The following is a 26,189-nucleotide window of genomic DNA, read 5'->3' as shown; positions in this document are numbered from 1 at the left end:
GTAATTCTGGCATGTTTTAAAGTTTTGATCTCGCACCAATCATCATGACGGAGGCGTGCGTTGTGTAGCTGCACCTCACCGGCACACAGATCGTACATTTTAAGCACTGGACGGCAAGTGGTAAAGTGTGGTGTCATTAGGTATTACAGCTTCTTTGATTAACATGATTTTTATTATTTTTATTATTTAAGTCACCGATATTTAATGAGAAGAGGAGCCTCATTCAGACGGCACTAATACAGGAATATATTAGTATTTGCATGGCATCAGCCATAGGGCTGACCACGGTCTTTATGACCTGAATGATCAGTCCTAGGGCTCATGCAGCTATCCATGAAACTCTGTCCAAGCACAGATCACAATGTACTGACTGCCAACAGGTCTCATGACCCGAATAAGACAGCCTCACAGGGATATATAAGGCTGTCGCATTCGGGTCAGGACACCTGAAGACAACCGCGCCTTGCAGTCCTGGCTCAAGCACGGATCGCAATCCACTGACTGTCCACATGTCTCCAGACCCGGACGCCACAGCCTCACCGGCATATATGGGCTAGGAGATCTGAGGACAGTCGGTGCAATGAGGTTTCTGTTCAGAGCTTAACAGCCCTTATATCAATCTATGGCGTTAGTTCAAGTTGGAAGACTTGCAGTACTAAAACAGATACTAAAATGTGCCTGCGTCACGGCCGTCTGAATTAATATGTAGAATATATACTTGTTTTGTATTTTTCTGCATCTGAAACAGATCAAATACATTTAGACTGCACAAACTAATCTCTAAAGAACACAAGTGCAAATTGGGAGACATGGAAAAATGGTGGCACGGAGACCACAGATAAGAGCGGAGTGTCCCCAAGTTACAGCAATGAGTGTTACATACTTTGACAAGTGATTGGTAGAAGAGTGAGTACTAGAGTAAAGGTGGTCCCAGTGCAGGGGGTGAGCAGGAGGGAGAAGGGATTGGGCATGTACGTGTGGAAAGGGAAGGTCAAGATGGCAAACATTGAGTATACCTTCCAGCTCAGTTATCCTGGTCTTCAGGTAGACGCTGATTGCGCTCAGCTCTTCAGAATATAAATATTTGCCATCGCTTAAGAGGAAGAGAAGGTGTCTAATGTCCAGAGGGACATTGTAAGATTGATAGAGTTCCCTCTCCAGGTAGTCATCCGCCAGATCAGCCGCTTTGTGTGAAATCTCATTACGCTCCTGCTGCTCACGCTCGCCAAAAATTTTCCCAAATGCCTTAACTATCAGAGCCAGGGCATCCTCCATGGGCATATTACGGTGTACTACAGAGGAGAGACATAACTTGCTGTGTCAGTCAGGGAGCTCACATCTATTAAAAGCATTAAAAAAAATATATCATGTAAGGTGTTGACGCAATCATGTGAGGTGTAGAAGGTATGCGGGAGTATTTAAGAAGCGGCACGGTAACTTCCGTACCAGTGAAGACGCACTGTCCGCCATAGCCTCCGACACTGCACTGCAAATACAGGCAACAAGGAATGCAATAACTTCTTTTTTTAAGATATGAAATAATTATGCATCACTTGTATATTTGAGAGTGATTTTAGCTATGTCTTGAAAAATTGACTAAATTCAGGGCTGTTTGGCAGTGCTCACAATTGTACTTGCCGGGTTGGGGGATGAGTTTTTATTCTAGATATTGGGGGTGATTTGGAGACGTGGCTTTGTACGTGTCTTCAACACTCCAGCTGTGTATTCTCAGGCAGCTGTAAGTATACGAGGTGAGGGTCGGGTAGGGAGATTATAGAGCCAGGTCTACATTAATGCTTCATTTCTCAACATACTTTCCTGGTGGTTGAAGCCTTCACTGTCAGATCCCATGAGAGATGCTGATTCGAAGGATAGGGCTACATGGTGACACAGAATAAACTAAGGTCAGCTGAGCCCAGCGGCATTGCCAGGGTTGGCTGAAAGTCTAGTGTGTATGGGCCCTTAATGATCCTTTTGCTGTTGGGGAGATGGGCTGCTGCCAGAGGAGTCTGGCAGCAGCTCTTTCAAATCGGATAAAGGTGTCCTCGCCAAGCTGAGCACTCCTGTACATGGGGAGCTCGTGGGATATATCAGTCAGCCATCTATTCTGGATGGGGTGGGGGAATTTAGCCAGCAAGGTCAAATTATTGTAGTAACAGTAAATGGGATTGCATCTCATAAGTTGTCACATCAAGTCAGCAGAATTGCATCCCTGATGGACATTTGTGCAACCGCAATCATCACTTGTGACTGGCAGGGCAGCATTTGAGATCTTGGTTTTGTGCAGCCCTAGCCTGAAACAGATGAAGAGGGTGCTTACGTCATACACTGAGCGGTATGGGGTAATGATAAGTGGGGTTACAACACTTATTTGCCACAACTCTTTCCCCCCAGTTGGCAAAAATCTAACCCTGCTGTATTTTTTTGTCTCATCATTATCATTGCTTCGGAGCCACCGCTCCCATGCCGGGGGAAATGTGAGCTCCTGAGTGATTGATCGTTTGGGCCAGCAGCAAACAGCGGTATCTGTGCAGCACAGTAGGAAGGCAGGGGAACTGCGGACACTTTTTGTACTTTTTCTTCCAAGAGCCATAACGCTTATTTTTCTGTCTACTTAGCCATATGAGGGCTTGGTTTTCATGGGGTGCGTTGTAGTTTTGAATGATGCCATTCATTTTACCAAATAAGATTTACTGAAAATTCTAACAGAATTTTGAGTTTTGATTTTATGATGAACATCGGGCAATAAAAAGGACCTGACAACATGATTATCCAGGTCAGGTACAATCACAGAGGTAACAAGCTTGCATAGTTTTTTTTCCCCGCATTTAAATGGAGAAGAAAAAAAGAATAAAAAATGATATTATAATATATACTGTTTTCAGTGATTAAATGGTTAAACAGAGATTGAATCTTGCTTTAGTCAATGCTGTGACATTAGATCCTAGCATCTCATGGATATGTGGGGGATGGGGGCATTTGAGCTTCTGAGCCCACTCTAAACATCACACCCTAAAAATCGGGAGTTAAATAAACAGTTACGCTTTCCCTTAGCATTGTCTATTATACAGCTAAAAGGGAGCTTGCTGGCTAATTTACAGTTCCCCAATCCAAGTCAACGGTCACATACATGTTCCTAAGACACTTAAAGATATTTATGCAATTAATCCTTACATAAGCTCCATGAACAATAGTTAATATTTTCTAATTAGTCAGTAAATGAAAAAGAGTATTTCTGTAAGAGGGAAAAGTCATGTATGTATATATGCATGTATGGATGTATGTACAGTGGGGAAAATAAGTATTTGATCCACTGCCGATTTCGCAAGTTTTCCCACCTACAAAGAATGGAGAGGTCTGTAATTTTTATCGTAGGTACAATTCAACTGTGAGAGACAGTATCTGAAAAGAAAAACCAGAAAATCACATGGTATGATTTTTACATAATTAATTTTCATTTTATTGCATGACATAAGTATTTGATCACCTACCAACCAGCAAGAATTCTGGCTCTCACAGACCTGTTGGTTTTTCTTTAAGAAGCCTCCTACTCTGCACTCATTACCTGTATTAATTGCAGCTGTTTGAACTCATTACCTGTATAAAACATACCTGTCCACACACTCAATCACAATCCAACCTCTCCACCATGGTCAAGACCAAAGAGCTGTTTAAGGACACAAATTGTAGACCTGCACAAGGCTGGGATGGGTTACAGGACAATAGGCAAGCAGCTTGGTGAGAAGGCAACAACTGTTGGCACAATTATTAGAAAATGGAAAAAATACAAGATGACAGTCAATAATCCTCTGTTTGGGGCTCCATGCAAGATCTTGCCTCGTGGGGTAAGGATCATTCTGAAAAAGGTCAGGAATCAGCCCAGAACTACGGGAGGACCTGGTCAATGGCCTGAAGAGAGCTGGGACCACAGTCTCAAACATTACCGTTAGCAATATACTACGCCATCATTGTTTAAAATCCTACAGTGCACGCATGGTCCCCCTTCTCAAGCCAGCACATGTTCAGGCCCATTTACATCTGGATGATCCAGAGGAGGCATGGGAGAAGGTCATGTGGTCAGATGAGACCAAAATAGAACTTTTTGGTATCAACTTCACTCGCCGTGTTTGGACGAAGAAGGACGAGTACAACCCCAAGAACACCATCCCAATCGTGAAGCATGGAGGGGGAAAAAAAATCATACTATGGGGGTGCTTTTCTGTAAAGGGGACAGGATGACTGCACCGTATTGAAGGGAGGATGGATGGGATCATCTATCACGAGATTTTGGCCAACAACCTCCTTCCTTCAGTAACAGCATTGAAGATGGGTCATGGCTGGGTCTTCCAGCATGACAATGACCTTAAACACAGCCAGGGCAACTAAGGAGTGGCTCCCTAAGAAGCATTTGCAAGGTCCGGGAGTGGCCTAGCCAGTGTCCATACCTGAACCCAATATAAAATCTTTGGAGGGAGCTGAAACTCAATATTGCCCAGAAACCGAAAAGATCTGTATGAAGGAGTGGCCCAAAATCCCTGCTGCAGTGTGTGCAAACTTGGTCAAGAACTACAGGAAGCATCTGACCTCTGTAATTGCAAACAAAGGTTTCTGTACCAAATATTAAGCTCTGTTTTTCTACTGTATCAAATAGTTAATTTGCAATTTATTGCATGAAATAAGTATGTAAAAATCATACAATGTGATTTTTTGTTTTTTGTTTTTAGACTGTCTCACAGGTGAATTGTACCTACGAAAAAATTACAGATCTCTGCATTCTTTGTAGGTGGGAAAACTTACAAAAATTGGTAGTGTATCAAATATGTGGTGTGTGTTTTTATGAAAAATAATAATGATAATGCATCCAATTGAACAAATGTTTACAATTAGTCAAAGTTTCACTTTAAAAAGTACCGTATTTTGATGTCACAGAAATTTCTTCATGAAAACAACACATTATAAAAGGGTAGCAATGAGGAACACTGCTAACCTGGTGTTGATAGGAGCCCAGCGCCTGCAGGTCGGTCGCCCAGCAGAGAAGGCTTGGGCTGTGCTGCGTAGTAATTTCGGACAGGAGTGGGCAGGAGAGGTGGCGGCTTCTCCAGGAGATGCGTTTTAGTGCTGGAGTGACTGTCATATGTGGCATTTCCCTTCCCAATGGTGTCCGCTTCTTCAAAGCCTAGAGTTTAACAACCATGTTATGCAATAACGAAGGGAACAGAACCTGGCCGGATCCAGCTACAGAGCAGCGCTTACAAGGTCTACAGAAATGAACTTGCAAGTGTTGTGCTCGTTGTATAAAAGACTGTCCAGCACTGAGACTCCAATCTTAATTTTGAGAATGGAGAAAAGTTTAACCAGTAAATTGCAAAAGTGGTTTGTTGTAACAAGCACTTTGCAATTTTATCCATGTATGATGTTGAGAAACCCCCCTTTTTCAATGTTGCACACCCAAAAATAGAAGTGTAGCCCTAGCCTGAAACACAGCCAGCACCAGACTGCTTACATACGCGGCGTCACAGTCCACCTATGTTATTCATGCTGATAGGAGCACAGCTGGAGCGTTGAAGGCAAGTAATGCTGATGTGTGTGTCTTTAGATGGGCTAATTGTTTGATCTGTGATAAGTAATGTGACGACGGTCTTGCGGAGTGTGGAAACGCTTTTATGTATCGCTACACTTACTTTTGATAGAGTCGTGAAGAATGATTGCGGTGCAAGAGGACAGAGCTACATTTGACTGTTCAACTAGTATGCAAAACGGGGAGCCATCGTTTTTAACCTCCTGGAGGGCGCGTGTGAGACCAGACTCTGATGTCAAGTATATCATCTCCACCACAAGGCCATGATCCTGTAATCGATGGCCTATGGCAGTGGCGTACTCCCTTCAAAAAGAGAAAATGGTTGTTATTGGCAAAAGACAGACGATAGATTTTATGCAGCGAAGACCAGGTTGTGTTGTGTCATAGCAGGAGGGACAGTGTTTACATGTATTGCATCAGTACCGTGTAGTTTTATTGTGTGCAAAACTACTAAATATACAACATTATTACTACGGATTATAGTGAAAAGTGTTTTAGAGGGGTTTTTATTTTTAAAACCATGTTTGTACAATGTGAAATTAGCATACGCACAAAGAATAGAAAAGTCACTGATAACCGTAAAAAAAAAACAAAAAAAAAAAACACAACAACTTCTTCAATATTTTACATCTGTACATAACCACCACTCCCTATCTAGTCATCAGACGATATACAACCCCTGGCAAAAATTATAGACTCACCGAGCTCGGAGGATGTTCATTCAGTTGTTTAATGTTGTTGAAAAAAAGCAGATCACAGACATGGCACAAAACTAAAGTAATTTCAAATGGCAACTTTAGGGCATTAAGAAACACTAAAAGAAATCAAGATTAAAAATATGGTACTCGGTAAGGGTAATTTTTTTCTGATCAAGCAGAGGAAAAAAATTATGGAATCACCCTGTAAATTTTAATTTCCAAAACTAACACCTGCATCAAATTAGCTCTGCTCGTTAGTCTGCATCTAAAAAGGAGTGATCACACCTTGGAGAGCTGTTGCACCAAGTGGACTGACATGAATCATGGCTCCAACACGAGAGATGTCAATTGAAACAAAGGAGAGGATTATCAAACTCTTAAAAGAAGGTAAATCATCATTCAATGTTGCAAAAGATGTTGGTTGTTCACAGTCAGCTGTGTCTAAAATCTGGACCAAATACAAACAACATGGGAAGGTTGTAAAAGGCAAACATACTGGTAGACCAAGGAAGACATCATAGTGTCAAGACAGGAAACTTAAAGCAATATGTCTCCAAAACAGGAAATGCACAACAAAACAAATGAGGAACGAATGGGAGGAAACTGGAGTCAATGTCTGTGACCGAACTGTAAGAAACTGCCTAAAGGAAATGAGATTTACATGCAGAAAAGCTAAACAAAAGCCATCATTAACACCTAAAAAGAAAAAAACAAGCTTACAATGGGCTAAGGAAAAGCAATTGTGGGCTGTGGATGACTGGATGAAAGTCATATTCAGTAATGAATCACGAATCTGCATTGGGCAAGGTGATGATGCTGGAACTTTTGTTTGGTGCCGTTCCAATGAGATTTATAAAGATGACTGCATGAAGAGAACATGCAAATTTCCACAGTCATTGATGATATGGGGCTGCATGTCAGGTAAAGGCACTGGGGGATGGCTGTCATTACATCTTCAATAAATGCCCAAGTTTACATTGATATTTGGACAGTTTTCTTATCCCATCAATTGAAAGGATGTTTGGGGATGATGACATCATTTTTCAAGATGATAATGCATCCTGCCAGAGCAAAAAAGGTGAAAACATTCCTTGAAAGAAGACACATAACGTCAATGTCATGACCTGCAAATAGTCCGGATCTCAATCCGACTGAAAATCTTTGGTGGAAGTTGAAGAAAATGGTCCATGACAAGGCTCCAACCTGCAAAGCTGATCTGGCAACAGCAATCAGAGAACGTTGGAGCCAGATTGATGAAGAGTACTGTTTGTCACTCATTAAGTCCATGCCTCAGAGACTGCAAGCTGTTATTAAAGCCAGGGGTGGTGCAACAAAATACTAGCGATGTATTGGAGTGTTCTTTTGTGTGTTTGTTTTTCATGATTCCATATTTTTTTCCTCAGAATTGAGTAATTCCATAATTTTTCCCTCTGCTTGGTCTGAAAAAAATTACCCTTACTGAGTACATCATTTTTAATCTTGATTTCTTTTAGTTTTTCTTAAAGCCCTAAAGTTGCCATTTGAAATGACTTTAGTTTTGTGCCATGTCTGTGATCTGCTTTTTTTCAACAACATTAAACAACTGAATGAACATCCTCCGAGCCCGGTGATTCCATAATTTTTGCCAGGGGTTGTAGTCAGTTACCTGTAAGAGGAGGTCAGACATTGTGACTACTTCCATTCTGCTGTGGCACAAGCTTACCTAACTACAACAGCTCCCATCTGTGTGTTCTCGGCATCAGCTGGGTCTAAGGTGTCTCATGAGACACTTACAACGAAATGTCTCATCAAAATAATACCTAGTGTTTAGATCAGGCTTTTAAGTTACTTCCATACTTCTTGTCCTTTTAGGAAGAGTTTTCATCAGGCTCATTATCACCAGAGACAGGATTACAATGACAGGTAACGCCTCTATACACAGCTGATAACCAGATCCACCAATCACAATAAGAGGTGTCAAAGCTGATCCCTCTCCCTTCACAATAGCCTTTGCACACACTCATTAGATGCGTTAACACAAAACATGTGGTCTGAGTCAGACTATTGCTGCTAATGTGCATGAAGATTTCCTGAAACAAATGGAAGTGTGAGTCTAGAAGAGAATATTTAACATAAAAACCCGATTTAAAACACATTCCCTTTAAAGCCTCCGGCCATGCTCTTCTCCTGTCTTACTGGAAACATAAGCCCGGACTATTAAATGCTTTGGGCATGCAGCAGCCGGGTCACTTTAGAGGCGATAAGCGAGTGCATACAGGCCAAGAAGTAGAGGATAACCAACAAAAGAGTATTTTTGGAGAGAAAAATTGGAATATAAAAAGAGAAAAAGTTTTTCTCCAATAGGGATAATTGTACTTGTAGGTACTCTCCAAAAGAACACACATAAGGGATTTTAATTATAAATATATACTTTATTGAAAAATGTATTAATGTAATAACATTTCAATCAATATAAATAAAGAAAGGACAGAATGAGGGCAACAAAGGAGGGAGGGGGGAGGGACAACCAGAGGAAGGCAGAGTGAGATGAATAATACTGCAAAGAGACTAACACCCCAAAATAGCATTCAATGTATAACAGATGTTAGTATACTGCCAATGACTTGAAATGGAGATTCTAGCACTGGCCATGCCAGATAATTTCAGTTAGAAATCCCATGAGGGAAGCTAGTGAAGATAAGGAAATATATAGCATATAACGAATGGCCCTGTATATTAAGTATATATAGTAAGGTATCAGAGCAATTAAGTGCAAAAAAGTAAACTATAAGCATAATAATTGCACTATGAGATGTTCCATCAACAAATCATAACTAATAACATTATACTTCCATTACCTTGGGTCATATCGATAAAGTCAGAGGCAGCGTGGAAAGGAATGCTAAGGGTGCAGAGCTGCTCTGAAATTTTATTACATTAATACATTTTTCAATAAAGTATATATTTATAATTAAAATCCCTTATGTGTGTTCTTTTGGAGAGTACCTACAAGTAGACAGACAATTATCCCTATTGGAGAAAATCTTTTTCTCTTTTTATATTCCAATTTTTCTCTCCAAAAATACTCTCTTGTTGGTTTTGCTTTCATTACAGGGATTTGCGGACCATGTATCATATGGTCGGCAGATAGGTTTCAAGAAGTAGAGGATGACTGCTGAAAGACTCCCTCTAAAGGTTTGCTCACATCTGCATATAAAATCAGAGAGAACAAGGGAAGAAAAAAATAAAATAAGGCAGTGTTCATCTGCGAGCTCTTCCTCACCTGGAATTGGGGTGAGGGAAAGAAAAAACAGCATGCTGCGTATGGCAGCGTAAAACGGCCAAGACTCAATGAACGTCAATGGGTGCAAAAAAAAATAATTCCACAGCACATGAACCATGAGTGTGCTGTCCGATTTTTACACACACATCTCAAGGGAAACCAGACATTTCATCAGCCAAGTACAGTAAATTCACAGCGTAAACTATCAGAATAGATAGAAAGAGGTCAATGAGATATAGAATTACTGCTTTGCGTGTGTAGTTTTCTGTACTTGAATTTAGCTAATAAATGAATGAAAAAAAAAAAATGGCGTGGGGTCCCCTTTATTTTTACTAACCAGCTGAGGGAAAGAAGACCGCTGTGAGCTGGTGTTATTATTCTGGGAAGGGGCAAATATCTTTGTAGCTTCCCAGACTACAAATATCAGCCCGCAGAAGTCTGATTAGCCTTTACTGGTTATTAAGAAGTGGGTACCCCCCAAAAAAATTAATATGATGTGGGGTCCCCCCTATTTTTAATAAGCAGACAGCTGGGGGCGGATATTAATAGTTTAGGAAGGGCCATGGATATTGGCCCCTTCCCAGACTAACACCAGCCCTCAGCCGCCCTAGAAATTGTGCATCCATTAGATGCTCCAATTCTGGCACCTAGCCTCGGCTCTTCCAAATTACCCTAGTGTGTTGGCAATCTGGGTAAAGGTTTTGGGGTTGATGTCAGCTTTGTAATGTGTGCTGACATCAAGTCCAGGGGTTAGTAATGGAGAGGCGTCTGTCAGACACCCCCATTACTAACCCCATAAATTAAACACAAAAAAGTCCTTTATTTGTAAAAAGCACTCCTTGACGATTACCCTCTTTTACACCATTTTAAAAAAAGTAATCCAAAAGGATCTGCCGTAATCAATATGGACATCCCACGACTCTACCACATTCAGAGGCTGTGATGAGTGGTGACATCAGTAACATTACTGCTCATCACGGCCGCCGGAACCCACAGAGTATCATGAGAACCAGCGGCAGTGAAGAGCGGTGAGGTCATTAAGGTTACTGCAGGTCACAGCCAGCCGGCGGTTCTCCTGGTAACCTCTGTGTGAGCTGCAGAGGACAGCGTGAGCCTGCCAGCTGTGAACTGCTGTAACCTTACGGAGTTCACGGCAGTTCAGAGCTGGTAGCTCACACAGAGGTTACCGTGAGAAACGGCGGCAGTGACCTGTGGTAACCGTAATGAACTCACGGTTCTTCGCTAGCGCCGGTTCTCAATATACTCTCAGTGTGTTCTGGCGGCCGTGGTGAGAGGTCACGTTACTGATGTCATCGCTCATCACAGCCTGCGGACGTAGCAAAGTCGGGGATCGTCGTGGGACGTCCATATTATGGATCTCAGCAGACCCTTTAGATTACCTTTTAAATGGAATTAAATTGGTAAAAGAGGGTAATTGTCAGGAGTGCTTTTTACAAGGGGTGTGTGTGTGTGTGTGTGTGTGTGTGTGTGTGTGTGTGTGTGTGTGTGTGTGTGTGTGTGTGTGTGTTTCTTTTAACTTACGGGGTTAGTATTTGGGGGCGTCTGATAGACACTTCCTCATTACTAACCCCTGGGCTTGATGTCAGGACACATTACAAAGCTGACATTAACCTCAGAATTATTACCCTGATTGCCAAGACCAAGCGCCCGAATTGGTGAATCTAATGGATGCGCCATTTCTGAGGGGGCTGAGGGCTGATGTTATTAGTCTGGGAAGGGGCCAATATCCATGGCTCTTCTCAGACTATTAATATCAGCCCCCAACTGTCTGCTTGTTATTAAAAATAGGGGGGGGGGGGCACGCAATTTTTTTTTATATTATTTAATAGGTTAAATAAGGGTAAACAGTCTTTAGTGCCACATGAAAGGCACTAAAGTGTGCTAGTTTATTATATATAGGGGGCTTGCGACATTAAATATCTACAGGACATCTATCCTATTTATTCTATCTATATTTGTATACTAGATTGCTATAATTAGCTTGTAATCTAGCTTTAAATTACAGAGAGAATTACAGTATGTGAATGCTGATGTTAAAAACGCATTGTATACGGATTGCATACGTGTGACATACGAATGATAGGTGAGAAAAAAAAAAATCTGACACCAACTTTTCTGGCTGAGAATCTCAGCGATTTTATATCTGCAGATGTGAGCGAACCCTTAAGGGGATGGCTGTGTCGAACAAAAAAGTAGCAGCTAGTCCACTGTTGCTGCAAAAGATGTATGCAAGAAGAACAGGCACAGAGGTGGAGGTAGACTGGCTAGGCCACACTAGCCCCCAAAAATACTCCAGATTTATTGTTAGTAAAAGTGCATTTAATAGTTGCAAATATATTGTATATTATGAAGGGGGGGAGCCTATCAAGTACCAAACAGCTTTCATTCAAGGCAAGGGGCTCAAAATATTATTAAATTACATAAAAGAAAAAATAATTTCATTTTTTGCATTTCTGAAATTCTGTGCTTCTGAGACTAAACAGCATATTCATAGCCATTTCTCCTGCCAAAGTAAAAGTGTTAAAAAAGGTCATGTGTGAAGGATTACATCCCTGTGAGCAGTTTCTATTTTGCCTTAAGCAGAACGTGGAATCACATGCGAATATTACAGATCTTGGAGATAAATGAAAATAGTTAAAATATAAGGCAAAAAAAAATAAAATAAAAAATAATGAGCTATCAAAAGTGACATAAGTCAGCTAGTAATGAAAGCTTTGGTGTATTTTGTGCAATAATTGACCATTGTTTTTCTATTGTTTAGACAATGCATTTTCACATTACCGTTTAATAGACGGTTTTATGTCTGCGTATCAGGGGGACATTTATCAAGTTTAAAATGAAATGTTTTGACCGCCATGAGATGCAAATATGACGCGGGAAATAAGGAATAGATCATAGGTGTCTAACAATTATATTATTTTTTTGTGGTTTATCCCAACTTTCCCAAACAGATGTATCTTATCCTGGGACATCCATACACAACACTTACATTTTTTTTCTCTCCAGTTATTGAGTTGATCCCTAGTTTAATACTTTTTGTAAATATACTGCAAACTAACAAAAAAGAAGAGGGGTCAACCTCGGCATATCAAAAATAGGGAGAAAAGATCACCTAACAAGAATAAATAAGCCACAATGTAATAAAAACTTTTAAAAAGCCTAAAAGAGCAGACTTAAGCTTTATTTTAGGCTTGTCCGAGGGTATTTTTTTCACAGACATTTTAGGCTTTTTAAATGTTTTTTATTATAGTTTTGGTTTATATTTCAATAAGTATTTATTATTGTTCGGCGATCCCTCTGTGGTTAACTTCTTTCTCTTTGCGGTTTTATACTGCAATCTAACTGTACAGCCAAAGTAATAAAAAAAAAAAAAATGACACCATAATAAAAAGATTGACAGATATTAATATGGTTATACTATATCGTATTTAACTAAAGAAAATGAGCCTTAGATGCAGAGGGAAAATATAAAGCTTACCTTTGGCAGCAGCAAAAGGAAGACTAGCCATTCTCTAATACACATGTAATATACCATAGCAAGCTTGCGGTGACATGACGTGCCCCTGGGAGGCCGCCCTGCCTATGTACATGCTATGCTCTTATAGACTTACATCTGATCCTTGCTGATAGCAACAATCACACAGTCTGAAGGTCTCTCCTTGTGGTATTCATCTTGTATCTGCTGATAAAACTTCAGATAAAGCTTCTCTCTGCGATCGTCAGAGTTGTACTGCTTGCCTAGGTTAAAAAAAAATATATATATATTTTTCATTAGTGCATTTTTTTTTTTTGCCAATACCTGAACATGCAATATGAAAGTACCACAAATAAGGATGGGCCTTGTATAGAAAGCCACCGGTGCGGTTATTTGTCAATGTCCAGACTCTCAATACAGAACTGGAACGCAAGGAAGAGGAAGGGGGATGCATGATAAAATCTTAAAATATATTGATCATATATGATCAAGGGTTCTTATTAGCTGGAGGATCCATCATGTCAGTCATTTTATCATTCACCAGAAAGCAATTTAAAAGGTTGGGGAATAAGAGACTTTACATCTGGTACTAAATTACTAAGTTCGAGTGCATCACACAGTGGCATGGAAAAGTTTGGCCTCCCCTGGTCAAAATTAGTGTGTTATCTTTAAGGCTATGTGCCCACGATGCAGAAATGCTCAGGATTTTTTCCTGAGCGTTTCTGCATCTCCCTGGCAGAAAAAAACGCATGTGGATTGTACACGCGGATTGTACATGTGTTTTTCCTGCCAGGGACATGCGGATGTGAAGAGTTCTTCACATGCATTTCCGCATGCGGGTTGACAAGCGCTTTCCAACAGATTTTAGCATCACTTGGAAAGTGCTTGACAACTTGGTCACACTATATAAATCCGTACAACTGGCATGGATTTATATAGTGTGACCTAGAGAATGTCAAAAAATAAAAAAATAAATGTATACTTCCCTTCCGATGGCCCGCGCTGTCTTGCTTCACCGTCCCGGCTCCCGGCAGCGGTGGATTGAAGGACCTGCCGACGTCAGCATCACGTGACCCGTCACATGACTCTGACGTCAGCGCAGGTCCTTCATTCCATCGCGAAGTGCCGGGAAACAAGGAGGAGCGCACCGCCAGAAGGTAAGTATACATTTATTTTTTATTTTATTTTATTTTTTTACAGATTTTTTAATGGTACCTGGGTGTGGATGAGACTCTCCTCTCTTCTACACCCGGGTACCATCTGCACATTAGAATGCGCCAATTACGCAACTACAGATGCAGTCTTGCGGAATTGGCGCATTCTAATGCAAGTCAATGGCGGCGAAAATGCAGCGCTTCCGCAAAATAATTGGTAGTGCTGCGTTTTTTTCCGCAATGATAATCCGTAGCGGAAATTTCCGCAGCATGTGCACAGCACATGCGGATTATCATTGGGAGACATGGCAGACCTTCTACCATTTTTTAAGAATTTCTGCAGCGTTTTTGCCGCTGCGGAAACGCATAAAAAACGCATCGTGGGCACACAGCCTTACTCTAGAAGGTCTAGAGTTAAAGATGACACACAATATAAATATATATAGTCATATTTTACATTTTAAAAATTACAAAAAAGAAAAATGGGCCCAAGCAAAAGTTTGGGCACCCTTGGAGATGTGTGCGCTCAGATAACTTTGAACAAGGTTTCAGACCTTAATTGGCTTGTTAGGGTTATGGCTTGTTCACTGTCATCTTTAGGAAAGGCCAGGCGATGCAAATTTCCCAGATTTATAACAACCCAGCCTCCTCTAACCTTGTGCCAAAAAACAGCAGCCATGGCTTCTTCTACGCAGCTGCCTAGCACTCTGAAAACGATGGAGGCCCACAAAGCAGGAGAAGGCTATAAGAAGATAGAAAAGCGTTTTCAAGTTGCCCTTTCCTCAGCTATGTACCTGAGGAAGTGGACGGGACGTCCACGAAACGCGTAGTAATCGTAGCTTGTAGCAATAAACTACAAGATTGTTTAATTATACAATCTCTAGTCAAATTTCTTCACTACGGAGAAGCGCAGATTTTTTCCCGGCACCTACTTCATCCTACTACAGACAACCTTTCCTCAGTTTGAAATTTAATTAAGAAATGGCAGCTACCAGGAAAAGTGAAGGTCAAGATAAGCTCTGGAAGACCAAGCAAAATTTCAGTGAGAGCTGCTCGTAGGATTGTTAGAGAAGCAAATCAGAATCCCCACTTGACTGCAAAAGACCTTCAGAAACATTTAGCAGACTCTGAACAGTAGGACAGTGTACCACAACTCCAGAGACACCTGCACAAATATGGCTTTCATGAAAGAGTCATCAGAAGAAAACCTCTCCTGCATCCTCACCATAAAACTCAGCTTCAGAAGTATGCAAAAGAACATCACCAAGCCTGATGCATTTTGGAAAAAAGTCCTGTGGACCAATGAGGTTAAAAAAGAACTCTTTGGCCATAATTATCAAAGTTATGCATGGAGAAAAAGAGCACAGAATTTCAGGAAAAGAACATCTCGCCAACCATTAAGCATGGTGGTGGATTAATCATGCTTTGGGGTTATGTTGCAGCTAATAGCACGGGGAATATTTCACGGGTAGAGGGAAGAATGGATTCAATGAAATTTCAACAAACTCTTGATGCAACCATAACACTATCTGTAAAATAGCTTTCGTTGAAAAGAAGAGGGCAGCTACAAATGGATAATGATCCTAAAACACACGTAAAAATCCACAATAGACGACCTCAAAAGGCGCAAGCTGAAGGTTTTACAGTGGCCCTCACAGTCCCCTGATCTGAACACCATTGAAAATCTGTGGCTAGACCTCAAAATAGCAGTGCATGCAAGATGACCCAGGAATCTCACAGAACTGGAAGAATTTTGCAAGGAAGAATGGATGAAAATCCCTCAAACAACTGAGGGACAAGCCAGAACTTGTCTGGCTAAAGAAAGCATTTACAAGCTGTGATACTTTCAAAAGGGGGCGCTAACTAGGTACGAACCATGCCATGCAGGGTGCACAAACTTTTGCATTGGCTTATTTTCCGTGTAAAAGATGGAAAACAAAAAATCTATATATATAAAATTTATTTGCCTAAAGGAAATAGGTTATCTTTAACTTTAGGTCTTTTAGAGATAATTTCTTCTTCAACCTTGCTTAACTGTTCACAATAACAGTAATTTTGACCAGGGGTGCCCAAAGTTTTATTTGCCACTGTTATGAGCATACTCCAGTGTTGTGTGTGTATGAACTGTGTGTGCATGTACTGTGCGTGCAGCAGAGCTGTTTGTGTATACACGTGTACATACTGAAAAGGTGTATATGTATGTACTGTTGGTGCAATCGTGTTGTGTGCGTCTGTATGTACAGCAGTGTTGCACGCAGAGCAGGCTTGTGTGATAATGTGGATGCTATACAGCTGCATGTAATATAATGTGCATACTATAGAGAGCTCACTTAACTATTACCAACCAATAGCTCAAAAATTTGTGGCATTGACCTGTTCAAGTTTTACACAGTAGGAAATTGCCATTTTCTGATGTCTAAACCTGGGGTGTGTTGTATAGTCCGAAAAACATGGTGTACACCTTTACGTTTTGTCATGTTTCACTATAGGGGCATATTGGCCATTATTTACAGAGGAACCACTAATGTCGATCATCTATTCCAGGCAATGGCTAAACATAAAATTCGCTATTAACTGCTCGACATCAATTTGCCCTGACCGTACAAATAAGAACTGTCCTGACTTACTGTTTTGGGAGTACTGGTATCGCTCACAATATTCCTCTGTTCCAGAAGTAAAGTTATGTTTCTTCCCAAAGAGTTCCTCAATGCTGGAAATACAAAAGGCATCAGTATGTATCATAGTACTCCTAAGCATTACTCACAACTCTCCACATCTACTACCATGCACGTAGGAAGCGATGTGTACATGGGTAAGGGGGAGACTACTGACAGCGATGGAGAGTTTGCTGCAAATCCTGAAGGGGGCGAAGTGTAGTTGTTAGAAATGTGACCTAGCGGTTTTCAATCTAGTAGGGTCTTCTTGGCATAGAAAGGGCATCTACACCTTTGTTTCTGTTAATCTATATATCGGCATACAAACTCTTCAATCATGTATGTATGTATGAAGAAAGCATGTCTGTCAATCATTCGCTGATAAGCCATGTGGACAATACTGTGTGGACACTCAGTGGAGTATATGTAGGGGATGAAGTCTGCATTGGGCTTAGTGACGTCCGATCTGTCACGGATTTCACCCTTTGCAATGCTGTAAAATTTGGACTGGCCTAAAGTAAGACAAAGTTTCACCATGTACAAGTATGGTCTCTTACCTGTTCTGCTCCTCCAAGTCTCTGCTATACTGCTCCGAGAATGAGGCTTTCTGGCTCGACTTGTATGGATTAATGCTAAAAACAATGATTTACAGCTTATGAAATATTGCATTTCGGAATTTGAGTAAGAGCAATACACACCTAGTGAAATGACTTATATAAAGGGCTGGTTGCATCATTGAAATGGTAGACATATATAATAAAAGGGATCAAACGCATTTTTTTCTCCTGCTAATGTTCCCTCCTAATAGCTTTTCAGAGACTTAAAAGAGGTTATCCAGCGCCTTTCACTTGCACAAGTTACTTCAAATTTAAAATAGGGCACGATTACACATCAGAATTTATGTGGATGTTACGGATTTTGCTTCTAAATGCAAATTTGCACATACAAAAAAATAAAAATCTGCAATAAATAAATAGCGTGTGCACATTATGTGCCCAAAAAAAGCCAGTGGACTAGTCAATGCAGATAAGTATGAATGGCGCTAACTCTAAGGCCCCCTTTCCCACGCCCGTGTTTCCGATACACGTGGCATCTGTTTTCACACGTACTGGAGAAACGTGCACACGAATAATTATAATCTATGGGGCTGCACACATGTCCGTGTTTGACAATACGCATGTCCTCCATTTGCCATCCATGAGAAACGTAGAGGAATAGAAATTACAGATTTTTAGGTGTTAAATATGCACAAAGATAAATAGATAGATTAATAGATAGAATAGATATCCATGAGATATACAATTAGTGCCTTGCGTGTGTAGCTTACCGTACATGCATTAATCTAATAAATGAAAAAAAATGACGTGGGGTCTCCCTTATTTTTGGTAACCAGCAAAGGTAAAGCAGACAGCTGCAGGCTTATATTATCAGGCTGAGAAGGTCCCTGGTTATTGGGTCCTTTCCAGCCAAAAAATACTTTGAGTCAACTGATGAGCGGCAACATTAATGACGTCACAGCTGTTCAGAGCTGCCAGGTCTTGCGTAATACAGCGTGACCAGCAGTGGCTGTTTGCAAATACTATGGAGCTTCAGAACAAGGCTCCATAGTCTTGGCATGCAGGATTTGGTGGACTACGACTGATTCGGTCGGACCTGCTTGGGAACTTTTTTTTTAGTAAAGAGGTAAACAAGGGAAAGACTTTTATTTCTCTGTGTTGTGTGTATGTTCCTTCCAGGTTTCCATTCGGTGGACTACGACAGACCAGAGTTTTTTCTTGTTTTTTTTTTTTTGTTTTTTTTAAATAAAGAGGTGAAGCAGTGAAAGTGTCAGGGAGTGTTTATTTAAATAAAGTAATATTTTTTTTTATGATTACTGGGTTAATAATTGGGGTGTCTGATAGACTCCTCTCCATTACTAACACCAGGGCTTGCTGTCACCTGTGTTTTTGGACAATTCACAGCTGACATCAACCCCAAGTCCCATTACCCAGATTGTCAACACACCAGGGCAATTGGGAAAAGCGAGAATTGGAGCATCTCGTGTGATTTTCCACTTCTGGGGCGGCTGCGAGATGGTATTTTTACGACTGGGAAGGGGCAATATCCATGGACCTTCCCAGCCTGATAATATCAACTCTCAGCCGTCTGCTTTACCTTTGCTGGTTACTAAAAATGGGGGGGGGACGGGGGGGGACTAAACGTTGTCTTATTTATTTATTTGGTTAATACATGTACAGTAAGCTACACATGCAAGCCAAAAATTATATATCATCTATTTAACTCATTTTTATCTCTACTATTGCACATCTTTAAAACACACAAAAATCTTTAATTTCTGTTTCAGTACTTGTTACGCAGACGGCCAACAGAAAACAACATGGATAGTAAAAATGGACTGTCACACGAGTACATTTTTTTTAAGCGGACGTGTGAATGCGGCCTAAGGTTCAGACTGCTTATACACAGCAGAAATTGAAGCGATATCAGTAAAGGAATTTAGAGTCAGATTTGTAAGGTGCAAAACAGAAATATGTGCGCAATCCTTAAAAGTTAGTGACAACTTACATATTTGGTGAAGAGGTTTGAGAGTTGTTACAATGGATGGGTCCGTAAAAAATAATAAATAAAAAAAAAGTCCTGTACAACCCCTTTAAGTATACAATATTTTGCTCATTATCAAAGAATCTTGTTACTTTCCTACTATTAGGGTAAATTGGCCACGAGCTACAACCTCATGAATCTCTTCCAAAGACAGAGGATGAAAACTTACTCTAGGAGACGAGGAATCCAGATTGGCTTCCTGAGGAAACAAAAGCACAATTAATGACTTGGCTGACAAGGATGGTTATCGCACAATGAATGAATTGTAAGTGTGAGCAGACAAGGGTAGTAAATACAGTTACTATTTAATGATGAGCAAGAGAAGGCAAGAAAGTCGGTCACATCAGGGCATAACAGGCACAAAGGCGGCTGGTGCAACAGAGCAGCGAGAAACCTCGAGGAGCTGTAGCTTCCCTCCTACACATCCCCTCCTAATGCCCCACGTATGAAGGACTGAAGAGCAGGACTTTCAAAAGGAGAATAAGGAAATAGAAACATGAAGAAGGACTTCTAATATAGTCAGCTCTAAAGTCATAAGATTTTCTGGCAAGATCCTGCTCATTTTGATGGGATCTGCATTCACTTCCATGGGAGTTCAGAAAATTGCAAATCTGCTTGGCTACTTACTGAAGTGCCACAGAAGTGGCTGCCATCTCAAAAGTGGATAGAGAAAAATTCAAGAGATGGGACCAACATGTATCAGACATTTATGACAAATATGCAAAAAAATGTCCAAGTTGGAAATTCTCCTTTAGACCCTTAAGATTTTTTTATTTGCTACCAATATTCCAACAAGAGCCATAATTTTTTTTTTTGTATACATAGCTGTAGGAGGTCTTGACTTTTGAGGGATGAATTATACTTTTGAAGGACACCATCCATTTTACCACACAATATAGTGACAAATTACAAGTGTAGTGAAAAGGGAAAACAAACAAGCAATTCTGCAATTGTTTTTTGGGTTTTATTTTTATGGAGTAAGAATGACCAGATAACATGATTCTCTAGGTCATTATGAACAAGGAAAAAAAATATGTATATGTATAACAAATTTATTAAGAAAAGTTTTTTTTGCTTGTGTCATTATTCAAGACAGGTAACATCCTCATTTTCGGATTATTTGGGTAATGGAACTGTGTGAAAGTGTGCTTTTCTTTGGCTAGGCAAGCTGATGTTTTTAGTTAGACTATTTTGGGGTAGATACAATGTTTTGATGGCCTCTTTTTGCATTTTTGGAAATGTAGCAGAAACCGAAAAAACAATTCTTGATTTAGTTTTCCTTTTTACCAATCCGTAGCAAATCTACAACATGTTATCGGATTTTAAAGAGGATTTGACCAGGCAGAACACCCACTGTTACTGCAAGATTAAAAATCAGTGCAGAAATCCTCGTCTCAGCAGAATAGATTGCGTCGGATACAAAAATCCACAAAAATCTGAGCGATTGTTGTCTGCAATGTGTGTACAGTCATTTATATATTGCACTTCAGTTTGCTGCACATTTATTGCAATCACACAAGTTGCACATAAAAGGATGAATGTGTCAGAAATATCTACCAAATTGTTCAAATGATAAAATCTGGTTTTGCAGCCGCAGGAGAGTAACACGATACTGGAGTATAGCTGTGATACTGGGAGCAAACATTGCTGGAGTCAGTCACAAAACTGCATCCTACTAGATAAATTGGTTCGGTTGGAGGGTACGTTGCCATGGTGTCACAAGAGAGAAACCCTGTAGGCATTGTTGTTGCCATAGCAACATCTCTGGGGAGCTTCTATTCAAGAAGAATTCCCCCTGGAGAAGTACAATTGGTTTTGCCCAGGACGTCGTGCACAGATTGACCACGGGGAGGAAAACTAATGGAAGGCCTGGATGACAGAGGGAGATGTCATGGGGAAATATCTGATGGAGAAATTGGGAAAATCTGCAGAGATTACAAAACAAATTGTACTAATGCACATTCTATGCAAAATTTAAGGGCAACTAGAAATAAGCAATGCATGCCAATATATAAAAAAGCCCTACACATCACAGCCCTATGCAGGGTGATATATGCGGCTCCATGGCAAATCCTCAGCGGAATTACACGCAGTTTTGTCGTCATGAATTCTCCTTTTGTTTTCTCCCTACACATTGCAAAAAGGGAGACCCCTAGTGAAAAACTGCAGCGCAAAATTATATGAAGTGGATTTAACAACTTCAATCCCCCCTCCCCCCCCCCGCATTCTTGTTTTTTCCTTTACTTCTTCCAAGAGACATACATTTTTCATTTTCCGGCCGACATGGCTGTATTGGGGCTTTTTTTTTTTTTTCTGGAAGGACTAATTGTAACTTAGAATGATATTGTTATTTTAGCATATGATGTACTGGAAAACAGGTGGGAAAAAATTCCAAGTGCTTGTGAAATGGTGAAAAAACAACAAACCAGTTTTGCCGTTGTTTTTTTGGCTTTATGTTTTCACAGCGCTCATTTTCTGACAACAATAACCTGGCAGTATGATTACCCAGGTTAGTAAAATAGGTGATACCAAACTGGTATATTATTTTTGTTTGCTGATGAAAAAAACTCTGATTCTTTTTTATACACAAAAGGAATAGAAAATAATAAAACTATAAATAATAATTGTGCCATTTTCTGACACCTGTTACTTTATTTTTTTTGTCAACAAACCTGACGGTTTTATTGACATCCTTTTGGGTTAAAAACAATATTTTAATTTCTTTTTAAAAGTATTCTTTGATGGGGGGGGGTGATGCGTGGAAACTGAAAAGTGGCAAGTCTGGAGTTTTGTTTTCTCTTTCTCTACAGCACTCTGTCTCTACAGCATACATGTTAAACTCTGACCCGCAGGGTGGTTTGATTTGGCCCACAACATCAGAACCACCACCCCTATGTGGGGCCCACTACTCCGCATGGAGGCCTGCGTGAGGGCCCACTACTCCGCATGGAGGCCTGCGTGAGGGCCCACTACTCCGCATGGAGGCCTGCGTGAGGGCCCACTACTCCGCATGGAGGCCTGCGTGAGGGCCCACTACTCCGCATGGAGGCCTGCGTGAGGGCCCACTACTCCGCATGGAGGCCTGCGTGAGGGCCCACTACTCCGCATGGAGGCCTGCGTGAGGGCCCACTACTCCGCATGGAGGCCTGCGTGAGGGCCCACTACTCCGCATGGAGGCCTGCGTGAGGGCCCACTACTCCGCATGGAGGCCTGCGTGAGGGCCCACTACTCCGCATGGAGGCCTGCGTGAGGGCCCACTACTCCGCATGGAGGCCTGCGTGAGGGCCCACTACTCCGCATGGAGGCCTGCGTGAGGGCCCACTACTCCGCATGGTGGCCTGCGTGAGGGCCCACTACTCCGCATGGTGGCCTGCGTGAGGGCCCACTACTCCGCATGGTGGCCTGCGTGAGGGCCCACTACTCCGCATGGTGGCCTGCGTGAGGGCCCACTACTCCGCATGGTGGCCTGCGTGAGGGCCCACTACTCCGCATGGTGGCCTGCGTGAGGGCCCACTACTCCGCATGGTGGCCTGCGTGAGGGCCCACTACTCCGCATGGTGGCCTGCGTGAGGGCCCACTACTCCGTATGGAGGCCTGCGTGAGGGCCCACTACTCCGTATGGAGGCCTGCGTGAGGGCCCACTACTCCGTATGGAGGCCTGCGTGAGGGCCCACTATTCTGTATGGAGGCCTGTGTGGGGCCCACTATTCTGTATGGAGGCCATTATACTGTATACTGGTTGGCTCGTTACTTTGTCCAAGTTTTTTATTTTGGCCCTGTGTGTTTTCATTTAACATCCCTGCTCTACAGCGATTTCTTTTTTTGACATGTGATAGTTTGATAGCTTAATCTTTATGACCCCCAGACTCTGCTTGTACCAATATAGCAGCCACGGGGGCCTTCAGCAGGCATGTCAGCTGCCTGGTAGAGCCAGCATCTGCCTAGTGTGGTGCAGGCTCAGCTCTTGAGCCTGCTCCATACACCCGCATCCCCAAGTGTAATGTACATGTAGGTCACAAGTCAGGAAGGGGTTAAACAATTATATAAGTGAAAGACTCCTTACAAATACAGCCTGCAGTCTACTAACAATGACAGCAAGTAAAATGTGTGTTTTATTTTTCTATATTTGACATAACATACTGGTGGTAACGTGTAAAATAAAAACTGAGAACTACCTTGGGCTTATCGATATAAAAAAAGAAACTCAAACTCATATCCCCTTTGAAAAGAAAGTAAATGTGGAACTCAGTGAAGGCCCCTGAAGAAAAGCTGGGTGGTCCTATAGGAATTGAGTATGTGTGTCATAGCCGTCTTATTTTAGCACCATCTTCCCCAGTGGCAGCCTTCTTATGACTTGTTTATATGAGGCAGCCCTCAGATCTAGGACTCCCAGCATCTTATTAATATGGTGTCATATTTTATTGCCCTGCCATAGATATGTATGGAGGTCACATAAACGAGTCATATTTCCTATAGTCTCAAAGAAACTTTTTACCTAAGCGTAACGCAAAAAAATGGAAGACAGACAGCAAATAACACCTACTGCTGGATTTACACTCACAATTTTTTGCAGAAATGTCTGACAATGTTTCATTCATATAAAAAGGGTCTCCATGTGCTGGGTGACAAACATCCCCATCGGATGCCGAGAACGGATATCAGTAACAAACAGGCCTTGTATGAACACGGCCCTACGCTTCTGCATACAAAGTACATTCAGCACTTACTTTTTGCCAGCTGCGGGCTTCTGCGGCTGATCCCTAGTGACTTTCACCCAAGACGACATATTGATCTGCCTGAGAAAGGAAAAATGTTATTAGATATATAAGCAAAAGTATTTTATTCTTAATCAGCCATTATTTTATGCTTGCAAAGTCTAGAATATCAGACATAGGCTATGTTCACACTAGGCGTTTTTTCAGCGTTTTTTTTTTTTTTTTTTTTTAATGCAGCAAAACAGGATCTCTTAGCAGGAAAGAAGCTGCATCAAAAACGCAGGTTTTTTGTGCGTTTTTTTGCTGCGTTTTTCAGGATCCCAAAGTTCAGCTTTGCTTCCACCACAGAAGCATGAACACAGGTCACCAATGCAAGACATATGTGACACCATATTAACCAGAATTACAAATCTAACAGCGGGGGGAGGTGAATTGTTCATGAATAGTTTTTCTAAAACATTGGCAGTGCATTGAGTTTGTAGGACACTATTTTCACACTATGATCGCCATTCAGTTGCTCAGAGATTGTTCAATTTCACACCTCCGTGGGCCACAGGTATTGTTCAATCTCACACCTAGCTCAGCCAATATTTAAAATTGTACACATCACTAATTTAATTGTCCTAATACAAGCTGCCATCTCAGGTGACCAAGACAAGATGGTAAAAATCACAGAAATAAATGAGTTTCACATACTGTTGTACTTGCTTTTTTTCACTAAAAACACAGCAAAACCTGATAGCCATGTTCACACTATGCGTTTTTTCACCACCCATTACTTTCAATGGGTGAAAAACACAGAAAAACGCTGAAAGTGACATGTTCTATTGTGCAAAAAAACATGCAAAGCACAAAATACGGCTGACAAAAACCAATGTGTGTGCATGAGATTTCGGAAATCTCAGACTTTGCTGGTACTGTAAAAAGCAGCTGAAAATTTGCAAAAAAAAAAAACATGCATAAAAAAAAAACACCTAGTGTGAACATCTTACAGAATTGTAATATACCCATAAAAATCGGACGCGATACTGATGCTCCGTATGGCATGCATTTTTTTTTCTCGCACCCATCAGATTCTGGTGAAATATCGCAGCATGCGCAATACAACTGAGAAAAAAAATACGCAGATCTGCACTTCCTCAATGAACAACATTGGTCTTACAGCAATTTGATTTTTTTATCGGATTGCACTCATCCAATTTGCTAGTGTGAGCGAGCCCTAAAAGGTTACTCCTTCCTGATATCCACCATAAGTGTTCAGAAGTCATGGAGGGTTGGGGGATGTAGCAAGTGAGCTCAACCGCTAAGCTCCCTGCTGCAATGGCCAGAATCAGAGATCACACATCCTAGGATCCTGATGAAGCCAGGGAGAGTACACCCGGCTTCATCACACGTTCAAGGAGGCATAGTGATGCAGAGTCCAGCTCGGCCAACCATTGACATCCTCCCCAATTCACACCTATTGGGCCGTGGGACGATACACATGATTGGAATAAAAGGCTAAAAGGCTACAACTTATTTGCAAGAAACAGACTTGATAAACGAGGAGGAGGTGTTGCATTGTATGTTAGAAAAGCGTATATCTGCACAGAGATTGAAGCTTCAGAGACTGGGAGTTCTGTGGAAACTGTTTGGGTAAGAATACAAGGAGAGAACAACGGAAAGGACACCATTGTAGGCATTTACTACAGGCCACCTGGGCAAGCTGAAGATATGGATGAACTCTTTATGTATCAAATGACCAAGTTCTCCAAAAAATATGACGTAGTGGTCATGGGAGATTTCAACTATCCAGACATTTGTTGGGAATCTCTCTCAAGTAAAACTAACAGGTCAAGAAAATTCTTATCCTCTCTTGCTGACAACTTTATCTTCCAAAAGGTAGGGGAGAAAACAAGGGGATCTGCTACTTTGGATCTAATCCTTATAAACAGGGAGGAAATGGTTGAGGAGGTAAAGGTGGCTGGGACCCTAGGAGGCAGCGATCATGCCATTATAGAATTTTGGATAACTAGAGGAGGAAGACATGTG

The 26,189-nt window shown here is 41.3% G+C and overlaps 1 protein-coding gene across 2 annotated transcripts in view; it reads right to left on the bottom strand.

Moving 5' to 3' along the window:
• Positions 1 to 26,189, bottom strand: part of LOC141174446 (uncharacterized) — a 52,204-nt gene that overhangs the window by 9,633 nt on the left and 16,382 nt on the right. Inside the window, exons 2-9 of one of the 2 annotated variants that reach the window (XM_073659372.1) lie at positions 24,171 to 24,239; positions 19,613 to 19,642; positions 17,400 to 17,474; positions 16,816 to 16,898; positions 13,171 to 13,297; positions 5,682 to 5,881; positions 4,988 to 5,176; positions 1,017 to 1,292 (exon numbers count right to left, since the gene is read on the bottom strand). In XM_073659372.1, coding sequence (XP_073515473.1) covers positions 1,017 to 1,292; positions 4,988 to 5,176; positions 5,682 to 5,881; positions 13,171 to 13,297; positions 16,816 to 16,898; positions 17,400 to 17,474; positions 19,613 to 19,642; positions 24,171 to 24,229 — 1,039 coding nt within the window. In that variant the 5' untranslated portion in view covers positions 24,230 to 24,239. The remainder of the gene's footprint in view (positions 1 to 1,016; positions 1,293 to 4,987; positions 5,177 to 5,681; positions 5,882 to 13,170; positions 13,298 to 16,815; positions 16,899 to 17,399; positions 17,475 to 19,612; positions 19,643 to 24,170; positions 24,240 to 26,189) is intronic. The other variant, XM_073659373.1, reaches the window with a different exon arrangement.

The sequence above is a fragment of the Phyllobates terribilis genome, unplaced genomic scaffold (assembly GCF_046119375.1).
Source record: "Phyllobates terribilis strain yellow unplaced genomic scaffold, ASM4611937v1 Scaffold_13__5_contigs__length_258822181, whole genome shotgun sequence".
Lineage (NCBI taxonomy): Eukaryota > Metazoa > Chordata > Amphibia > Anura > Dendrobatidae > Phyllobates > Phyllobates terribilis.
This window is presented reverse-complemented; position numbering and strand designations above follow the sequence as displayed.